The sequence below is a fragment of the Geospiza fortis genome, unplaced genomic scaffold (assembly GCF_000277835.1).
Source record: "Geospiza fortis unplaced genomic scaffold, GeoFor_1.0 scaffold346, whole genome shotgun sequence".
Lineage (NCBI taxonomy): Eukaryota > Metazoa > Chordata > Aves > Passeriformes > Thraupidae > Geospiza > Geospiza fortis.
In genome coordinates, this window is record NW_005054361.1 from 3903684 (window position 1) to 3914477 (window position 10794).

The following is a 10794-nucleotide window of genomic DNA, read 5'->3' on the forward strand; positions in this document are numbered from 1 at the left end:
CTGACTCAGGTCTTCTGATTAATATTTTTGATTCTTGCCTACATCTCATTTCCTTTTGGGGATGAACAGTTCATTGCACTTGCTTTTGCATGTGATGACAAGCACACAGCCCCATGATACGGCACCATGCAAGGCATTCCTCCAGTCTCATTTATGTGCTGTATACTCCAAAAGGACCAAGCCTGCAGTCCTGAAAGGCACTTGCAGTTACAGGCTGCAAGCACCACTAAATATCAACAGAGCTCAGACTACATATAGTCATTGCAAAACTGCCATGCTAAAGATGAACATGTGCTGTTGAAAGCTACCAAATAATGATAATTCAGATTAGGATAGTGCTGTCATCATTATATCTCTTTTTAGCAATAGCTTTTCATTTACTGTAAGTGTTACTAGATATTTATTACTAGCATGGCAGAAAAAGCTAATGGGTTGCACAGCAGGGGCCAGCAATGCATAAATCTCTGGGATAATACTCTCCATAAAAAAAAGATGACATGTAATAGCCCTCCTCAAAGGGTCATTAGGAGAATTGTGAATGATTTAAGCATTTTTTTCTCTGAGGCCAAAGATTGTGATCTGTTGCAAATTTATTTCTAACCATATCAACTGAATAAGACCTTTGGCAGCTCCAATTTGTTAAAAAAAATTGACTGGTTAACTTTGTAACATTAAGCTTCAGGCTGGAAAATTATTACTTCTTTCATTTCATGCACAATACACCCAGTGTTAAGAGCCTGGAAAAAAAATCACCATTATATCCTATGTTATAAACAGAGGGGAAAAGTCACTTCTGGTCCACATCAGATGTGTACAACTGGGTCATCTAACAACACACAAGTCCAGTGGAATGACAGCTTGAGTCAAGCAATCACATACTCATATATACAGCCAGAGATTAACTCCCTACTCAGAACAAGGCCACCCTCAAAGTCACAGGATGCTCAAGGCTTGGCCAGTCTTTTTCCAAGTATTCCCAAGAATGAAGGCTCCAAAACTTCACTGGGCCCTGCCCCAGCATTTGATCTCCCCTTAGTATTTCACTGGAATTTCCCCTGTTGCAAACTGTGTACATTACACAGGATCGGCACAGGCCATTGCACAAGGCACCGGATACTTCTGGGCTTCCTCTGCTGCAGTGCAGCTGCTCAAAATGCAGGTTAAAGACCCAGGCATGATTTTGAAATTACATCATCCAAGAGCACAGAAAAGGTCCTGCAGTGCAAAGTGCCACAGTGCAAAGAGCTGTAAGGAAAGGATGAAGCTCCTTCAAGCAGTTACATCTGCAGCAGCAACAGTACAGTGGCTTTTAGTGGCAGGAAGAGCAAAGACCAACACAACTTTCCTGGTAGTGATGGAAAAGAATTAAGACCTCTGCCCAGGAAAGAAGCAGCTGAATACACTTCATATCAAAGAAAGTACTCCTGACTTGCGGATTTCAGTTTCAAACAGGAAACTGACTTGTAAAACTTCAAACAGTTCTGCACATTAAATGAAGAACATCTTAAATTAATACAGGATAAATACAACCTGATCCACTAACATGCTTCTTCAAGCATGAAATCAGATAAATTAGGATCTGCCTTAGAATATAAACATTTGTTTACACATCTAAATGCTGAGCATATTAAAGATACCATTATTAAAATATTAAGGCAGCTTACACTATACTGCTCACTGAGTCTGTTTAATTCCTGTATCTGAGAAAGTACACTCAGAAGTCCTCCAAGTACTGAAAGTAAATGAAATACTATAACAAGCCTCAAAAATCACAAGTGATAGGAAACACAGGATACTTATTTAAAAATAGTTTTTAATAAAAATGGAAGTTTATTTATATGCTTTACCTGCTCCTCTAACAATGTGGCACAGGTTTTATTTTAGAAGCAGGAATACAGATGCTCAACAGGTTGCCTGCATCACTAAACCGTCTTAAAACTGAATTAGAAATAGAATTCATATTTTGTATCCTAGGATGGAAACCAACAAGAGGTACTGGATGCCAACATTTTTGGTTCACCAGAAAGATGAGCACACAGCTAGCTTCCATTTCAAACAAGCAATGCTGTTGCTGATGAGCAAGAACTTATGTCTCCCTGAAAGGCTTTTGAAACTTGCTTTGAAGAAAAACTCTTGGAACGCGCAAGTCTTCTTTCCTATTCACAGTTTCTCGCTGCACATATTCATTGACCACTTGCTCATATCCCTCAGCCTTGAAAAGCTGAGATAAGAACTCTGAAAGAGAATGTAAAAGAAACAAAGATAAAATATTATGTTTAAGCTATTTTTAAAACACCAGACAGCATTTATATAAGCATATGTTCTTATGTGTTACAGCATGAAAATCACACAGGCTTTCAGATTTCAAGCTGTTCTATGTGGGCAGACTGCTGAATAAAAATCAATAAAGAACTCCTTTGGAAACATCAACCTAAGCAAAACAGCTTGTAAAACTGGGGCTTAAGCTAGTTATTCAGTTGAATTTCCAAAAATTGCCAGATCTCTTATTTTTATAAAGCCTTGTCATTCTCATTGTGACTGACACCAGTGCATTTTCCCTTTGTGCAGCTGACCTTCACTAGCTGAATACATCACTTACCACAAATATTTCAAAGGTAATCCAGCTGTGCAGATGCACCTCTGCTAAGGGAAGAATAACACCCTATATTATGTGCAATTGCTCAACAGAAAAACTGACAAAATGGCAAAGAGGATATGGTGGTACCAAGACTCCACTAAGTTGAACTGAAAGTATTTTCCATAAACAAAAAAAATTTACTCAGAATCTATTTCCCTTAAGGAAGGCAGACGCACCTCACAAACAGAGCGACCTGTGCAGCAGGAAGGTCTGCTTATGCTATTGACTTGTCATGTTAATTAAAAATCACAATTTTTCCTTTCCTGCACCTCAGTTCACTTACTCAGGCAGCAACTCCACAGTAAATTTAAGCTGTTCTAAACTTGTGTTACTTGATAGAAAACAAAGATTCCATTTTTGACTGCTCAGGGGGATTAGCTTGATGAAACAGTGATCATGTGGGTACAGGAAGCACCACCAGAGACGGTGTCTTGAGGAAGATGAGACCACCCACTTTGTAGCACTGCAGGATTATATCAACCCAAGCCCACCATGGCTGTAAACACTGCATGTTCATGTAAAATGGGCACCCACACCAATGAAATATAAATAAACAGCATTCCATTGTGGACCTATTGAAATCTTATTGTAAGGAAGTTGCACATATTTCATAATACAAAACTAAAACCATGCATTCCTCCACAAATTTAATATTATTTCAAACAATAGAAGAATGGATTTTTTTTTCCCATGGAAGAAGTTTGGTGTTACCATCTGCCATATTATAAACAAGTATAATTCAAGTCACCCCATGCAGCAATAACTGGGTGTACCAAAGTACAAAGAAATGAAAAATAGCAAGGGTTGCAACTTCTGTGGAAATGGTGGGAGTCATGTCTCCAGTAACAAAAGAACTCTCAAGTATTAAGCAATGTTTATATGAAAATCTGTGAAATGAATGAGATCATCATGATTAAAAATGGGAGTAGAGGTGATCTATGAGACAGTCACAGACCAGCCCAAGGAAAAACAATTGCTGACACAAGCAATATAAAATAAATTCTCTCTTTTCTCCTTCCTTCCTCTTCCTCATTCCTACCTCAATTCTTCTTGCAAGGGAAACATGCATACTAGCAAGGAACTTCTCATTCAGAAACTATTCTGAAACACAATAAAAATGAGATTTAAAATTCCACAGATAGGTCAGTCTCTTATTTGTTCCCTTTAGCATCCATTCTCTTTGTAAAAGCTAATTGTTTAAACAGAACTAAAAATCACTCAATAAATAACAGTTCTAGAAATGCTTCAATTAAGTTGTAGCACTGCATTATCTTAGATTTCATCATTGTCCTATGAAGAATAGGGGGAGCTCAGACAAGGTTAATGGTTTTTATGTATCAGAAACAATTAGTCAATATGTTATGGCATAAAGTATGAATAACATTTACTTGGCTCCAAATCAGTCTCTTCAGCAGCTGAATCTTGCTTTAGACTAAGAACAAAGAACCTCACAGAAATAAATTCACAGCTCTTGTTACACAATGTTCTACAAGTGATGGGGGGAGTAGCGAGTTTAGCATGAGGAACTGGGAGTTAGAAGCTACAGCCAATCTGTAAACCCAATTCACTGTGAGAGTCTAAGCAAATTCCTTCATGTCTCTGTGCTTCAAATTCTCCATCAGTAAACTGCAATAACTACCCTTCCTCCTAAACCATTATGAGCACTGAACAAAAACTAAACACTGTATCATATGGGAATACGTTTTTGCATTGTCTTCACTAAAAAACAAACCCTAGAAGACAGAGTGACCACAGCTAGTCAGTGCTATCCCAGCAGGATTTGTGCAAGAGCATCTCAGTGCTGCAGTCATGGTTCTGCTTTTAGAAGTCAATAGACCTCATCCTGCTCACCTGCACAAAAAATGATGCCAAAAGAACTGCTTACTTGCTTCATGAAGATGATTAATTCTCTTACTGAACACAGGTCTTTTCCCCTTAGGTAACAAATCTGAATGAAATTCAGCTAATTAACAGACTCCTGCTCTTGGAGAATTATAGCACATACAACCAGCTTATAAACAAGAAAGTGCTCCACAAAGTTCTTCCAGTCTAAACAACTGCTTCTTCCCAAAAAGGATGGTAAATGAAATAAACCACAATTTAACAGTTCATCCACAGAAAATAAAACTTCCATGGGCATGTTGGCAGTTTGCTGGAGAAAGTTTGAACAGAAGATGCACAGAAAAGAAAGCACTCTACAACATGTCTTACCTTCAGTAAAAAAATATGACCTTGTCCCATCTTGTCTGACATAAAAGTTTTCCCCAAGTTTGCTGCCTGATTTAAACCTGAGCATTGCATGGTCATACAGGCCATAGTCTCGGAACAGAACACACTTGCCTGGTTTTAACACCTGTCAAATAATACACATATACTTTAATAAGCTAAACAGATTTAGTCATATAGAGGCATATTTATTTGTGTACACATACAGACATAAGTAACTAAGACAAGGTAGACTAACATAGCCAATACAACAGTGAGATAGATATCTATATCTATAGACAGATATACAATTCATTCCCTGTGCAACAAAAAGGTGGTGCAAAAACTAGATTGACTCTTAAAAATATTTCCCCATGAAAAAAAGACTACAACTAGTTTTAGAATACCTATTTGGGTGCTGATCAGCTAAATTAGCAACACTCTTCAAACACAGAAAAAAAAGAAAATATACAGTTTAACAAAAATTCCCATCAGGGCATTTTTTTTCTGTTGGCTAGTATCCTGTTTAGCACCTGATTTTGTTTAATGGCTAACAATAAAATTTGGAATATTGTGACATTTCTTTTTTCACGGGAGAAAGAAACATGTTGCAATATGTTGTGAAATAAATAAGAAACCGTTTTAGCAAAGTGAATAATGGATTTTTAACATTGCTTTTTGGTAAAGAAAGAGAGCTATAAAGAGTTTAGAATTCATAAATACATGGTCATGCCCACGCTGATTTTAGGTATCTAAATATTTATATGAGCTAAGAACCAATCCTGATTTTGGAAAACAGCTGGAGATATACAAAAACCCCCTAATATTCCTTTTTCAAACTGCTGTTAATAAGCCAAATAACATCAGAAAATACAAGACCCTTAATACACACATATGCAAAAGTAAAAAAATATATTGATTGTTTTCCTCTGCAGTCAATATATGACATCTCAAGAACATTCAGAACAATCACAGTTCAGGTTGTTTAAACCCCCTTTGGATGGGCCTGTCCTAGTCTGCCAACTAACAAAGACAGCTTAGAGGGGTGAGTTTCTCTAGGTTAACATTGACTTCTGAACACTCCACTGTTAAATCACCACAGGTCAAATGTGTTTCATAATAACAGCAACATCCTAACTGCAGGTCACTGGATCTCTGGGAGCTAATTTTGGCTCACTATCATTGACCTTATGAACACAGACAGCTCTGCAATATATAAACATTACTCACAGCATACAACCCAAGTCACAGCTTTAAAATCACAGAGAGTGGTCTGGGATAGAAGGGGCCTGAAAGATCACCTGGTTCCATCCCCCTTGCCATGGGCAGGGACACCTTCCACCAGATCAGGTTGCTCAAAGCCCCATCTCTCCTGGCCTTGAACACTTCCAGGAGGAGGGCATCCACAGCTTCTCTGGGCAAGCTGTACCAGCACCTCCCTAAAGAATTTCTTCCTACTATCTAATCTAAACCCACTCTCAGTTTGAATCCATTCCCACTTCCTTGTCACTACATGCTCTTTCTTGTAAAAATCTCTCCATAATTCCTGTAGGCCCTTTTCAGGTACATTTAAGGCCATATTTTATGTATATTTTTGTTACACTGATGGCATGAATTAGGCCGCAATCCAAACATTCTCACAATACCAGAAGAAAAAAAAGGAAATTGTAAAATATATTTTAGTCCTGCATACTTGGTGAATTAATGAAACACATCCATGGAATATAATATGAAAACTCACCATTGCAAGAGAGTAATTTTCTCAGAAAAAAAAAATACTTTTGAGCTAAAAAGAAGGAAAGTGCTTTAAAGGCTGTAAAATCAGCTGGTTTTACCTTGTAAATGTTCCTCAGGACAAGATGCATTTTGTCAGGATGAATGGCAGAAAGCACAAATATAAGTGTGACAACATCCACAGAATCTGCTGGTATATTGTCTAGAAGATCATCTTTGGTAAGATCACACTGGAACACTTTACATCTTTCAGCACTGTATAAGGCATTTTTCTAGGGAAATTAAAAGAGCAAGCTTTCACTGAAAATTAGCAGCATTTATTGCTACAATAAAGTAAAAATTTTGTGAAATTAATCAGTAGAGAGACACAAAACACAAAGCAAGATTAATATTAACCTCCAACAGGTGGCTACTGCTATCAGCAATGCTTTACTGCTAGCTACAATAGTGAAACTACAACTAGTAGAATAGCCTGTTCCCACAAATTTGAGAAGGAATGTGCATTAAGACAATTCAGAAAACATACTATTTCTGTTTTACAACTGCCTCTAATCTTTAAAGAATACATAGACTCTGTTGAAAGAAATTACATATTACAGGGTGATAAAAGTAAAGCTGTTGAGCTACAGGTAGAGTGCAAACAGTTGGGGTTCCTGTCACACAATCTGCAGCTGGGATCCTCTAGCCCACAGTTTTGCTGTGGGAAAAAAAAAACCCAGTCTTGGCAAAAAATAAATTCAGCAAGAACTGTGGAGGCAGATGCCATTAAGTCATCCAAAACCCAGGGTACAGGCTCAGCCCAACCTCATCTTGGGGTGCAGTCACAGCATCCCAGGGAGCTGCTGTCCTCTTCTGTTTGCCACAGGTATTTCTTCCCATCTTTTGCATGATAAATGCCGTGTCTTGTGGTTCTTGGTCACAATGCTTTCAGTTAACAGATATATAGAAATTTACCTGTGATTGAAAACTTCATAAAGACTTTTAATGCCCAAAGCCCCCACCAGCCCTGCTGCAAGGCTTCACTTTGGACAGCAGTACCCATGACGAAGTGTAAACATACCTACTGCTAATCAGTTTACAAACCCCTTTAACAATAATTTTCCCAGCCTTGTTTTTAAGGTTCTGCTTGGGACTCCCTCTATTAAGGGCAAGCTTCCAGGACAAACGAAATTTTGCTTTTACTGAACAGTCAGCAGAGACATAGCAGTGCACCCAAAAAACACTATCTTCATAAATCATTCAAGTAATATACCATAATGCTCTAATTTGACACTGAAAAGCCAAGTCTGGAGCAATGATTTGGCTTCTTACATAGGATCTCCACTGAAATCCATCAGTCTCAATTTTTTTTGGCAAAGCATATTCTACCCTTCCTAGAAAAAGGAAGCCAAGAGAAGTCTGTTGTTACAGTCATTTGTAATTTTAGAAGCTTCTAAAAAACACTCTAAAAGAAGTTTCAAGTATCACACCAACCTTCACATACTCAACAGCTCTAGGAGAGAAATCACAGGCATATGCAAAAATATTCTTATCTTCTTCTAAGAGTGGAAACAAGCAGTTCCCAACCCCACAGCCTGCTTCCAGAATGGTCAGCTTTTGATCTGCAAACTGGGGAGGAAGCAATACAAGACAAAACATTTTTTGTTTTCTCATCATATGAGCAGAGACACTGTTCAATCAGCATTTTAAAAGCTATAATAAATTTTAATTACAATTCTTAAAAAAAAAACCAACAAAGTAGACAGCCACTGCATAATCTGACATTAAAACTCAGACGTCCTGAATTTCCACAAAATTAGAAATCATTTTAGAACATATTAATATTTCTTCAGTCATCTATCTCTTAAGTAATCAACAGACTTGTGCTATTTCTGTCTTGTCTTTAATTGAGCTGTAAGGAACAACAGATGCATCTGGCTATTCTCCTTAACTGTGTTCAGCAGTCAGCCTGCAGTTCTGGATGCTTTTCTCCAAAGCAGAGTACTGAAGTGCACCAGCTTGCACACACAGAGACAAGCTGTCTACTTTAGGACTCAAAACCCAAATATTCCAGACAGCATTCTCAGCATCCAGGATGCTATGAACAGCACCCCCATCCAGTAAGGGCCAATTATAAACTGAAACTAAACTGATGCATATGATTCTGAGAAGTTATCTTTGATATTAAAAGAAAATACACAGAGCACTGCAAACTTTACATGTGTCAGCTCTTACCCAAATGGCTTTGTTCTAGGTATTAGTCACTCCCCTGGAAACAACTGATTGGAAACCATCAATCCCATCTTTTACAGCAGAACTGTACAGATCTCACCTCACGACATGCCTTTAACTCTTGAAACTCTCTGGTTGTCCAATGTCTGTCTTTGAAGAAGTTGGTGCTGTTTCTTTTGTAAAATAGATCCCAGTTCTTCTGTGCCTCTTTCTCCAGTTTTAGCTGTTTGAACTCAGACACTAAAACCTGATCTTTTGCCAGTTTTTCTGCTTCTTCTGGGCTAAGGACTCGAGCACTATGGCCTTTCTTTTGGAAAGCACCATCTTCAGTAGATGTTGGTACTATATTTAAGCAATTCGCTGACGCCTTTTCTTGAAACATCTTAGATTCTTTCACACAAACACCAAAGACCCAAGGATGATTTTTTTTCTTTAGTGTATGGTTCCATCACTTAACTTAGGTAAAATAAGCGAGGTTCTAGAAGCAGAATTAAAAATAAGAAATAATTACGGTATGCACTTACCACAACTTAAGTGATCTGTCCTACCTGATGGACTTATATGTCACCAGATTTCTCTTAATTTCAGAAAACCTTCATCTAAACTAAGAACTGTATACAACATCACACTGATGTCAAAGTTAAAGAAGATACTCAGAGTCTCCTGGTTTTCCCTCTGCATTCTAGAAAGTTACTCAACAAGAAAAAGATGGTGCAGCTCTAACTTTCTAATTTTCACTAAAAGAGACTTGAGAGGGAAAGCAAGGGCTTTGTTTCTCATTAACCTCACCTAGAACACTTCAGAAAAAAGGTAACTTAAGAACACATGACATTTAAGAGTCACATTCAAATTAATGAAACATAGTGTATTCATATTAGCATTTCTCCTTCCTGCTCTCAGCTCTGTGAGAAAACACTGGTGAAAACAACAGCATTTATAACACCACATCACCTAAAGAAGAGAACAAAAGCAGTACTGAGGCCAAAATGCCCAGAGCTGGCTGTGCCAGCATTCATCCCACTGCCTCCTCCTGAGGATTCACGCTGGTTTTAACAATGACAGGTGGTTTTATTTTCAGAAGTTCACAAAAAGAGCTTCACACAGGCTGGGAAGGGAGTAAAAGATTTTCTCTGATGTTAAACTGGTTCTGACATCTGCCTTGTCATAAACATGCAGATCCTGGATGATGGAACATGGCAATGAAATCCTGCACGGCCCCATAACTCCCAGGGAAGCCCCGGTAGCAAACACACACCACTCGTGTACATCAGTGCCCCGAGCCAGGCATTGGCGTCAATTTACCAAAAAGGAAATGAGAAAACCACAACAATACACACCCTAAAACAAACAAACAAACAAACAAGAGTACTACTTCAGTTATGTATTTTATCTTATGATAAAATACATTCTATGACACATATCATGGATTGTATGTACATGTTATATATGATGCTATCATGATATAAACACGTCATGACACAAACACAAAATACGGAAGCGCACAAATGAAGAACTGTCAGAATTTCATCCAGTGTCACAGACACGCCCTCTCTTCCTCCAAGAACACAGCAAGAGGTTATGAAGAAGAGGCTCCTTTGAAAGGATATCTCTTCAAGAAGAGCATATCATCAAAACAAACAAACAAAAACTTAATCAGCAACATTTCTGCCGTACTTCTACAGACGCCTATATCCCAGACACTCTCCATTATTTCATCACAGAAGGAGCACAAACGCAAACAAACAAACCCCAGCCAGTCCTTTCAGTGACGCCTCTGCTGCGGTGGGAAGGCAGCGCGATGATAAACTCAGTCGCAACAGCCCATGCTTAGGCTAAAGAGCCTTTTAAAGGTGTTTAATCCAGAGCTAAGCCCACAAACATGTAACACCTCCGTGTGATCCTCCGGTCCCCCCACGCGGAACCGGCTTCCCTCCAGCTGCTCCTGCCCCAGCGTAGCCGGGTCTTGGATACCCCGGCAGGGAAGGGAAGGAAAGCCCCTCCTGCCC

At 38.6% G+C, this 10794-nt stretch overlaps 1 protein-coding gene across 2 annotated transcripts; it reads right to left on the bottom strand.

Moving 5' to 3' along the window:
- Window positions 1–1793: 1793 nt before the first annotated feature.
- On the bottom strand, window positions 1794–10711 carry METTL6 (methyltransferase like 6). Of its 2 annotated transcripts, XM_031059424.1 has the most exons (7): window positions 10463–10711; window positions 8889–9266; window positions 8051–8185; window positions 7382–7501; window positions 6679–6849; window positions 4850–4991; window positions 1794–2235 (listed from the first exon to the last, which is right to left on the bottom strand). In XM_031059424.1, the coding sequence occupies exons 2-7, from the start codon at window positions 9168–9170 to the stop codon at window positions 2087–2089; spliced, it is 999 nt and encodes a 332-aa protein (XP_030915284.1). In that variant the 5' UTR covers window positions 9171–9266; window positions 10463–10711; the 3' UTR covers window positions 1794–2086. The 2 variants fall into 2 exon arrangements, with proteins under 2 accessions (XP_030915284.1, XP_005424012.1); XM_005423955.3 differs by lacking the exon at window positions 7382–7501 and having other exon boundaries at window positions 10463–10708.
- Window positions 10712–10794: the final 83 nt, after the last annotated feature.

Bases quoted from the DNA above. Each gene is read 5' to 3' on its own strand.
- METTL6 (XM_031059424.1), bottom strand. From the start codon at position 9,170: ATGTTTCAAGAAAAGGCGTCAGCGAATTGCTTAAATATAGTACCAACA. The intron at 6,850-7,381 runs GTTGGGCTGAGC...TAATTTCCCTAG, and splicing joins TGACTGCACCCCAAGATGAG to AAAAATGCCTTATACAGTGC. The intron at 2,236-4,849 runs GTAAGACATGTT...ATTCTCTTTCAG, and splicing joins GTCATATTTTTTTACTGAAG to AGTTCTTATCTCAGCTTTTC.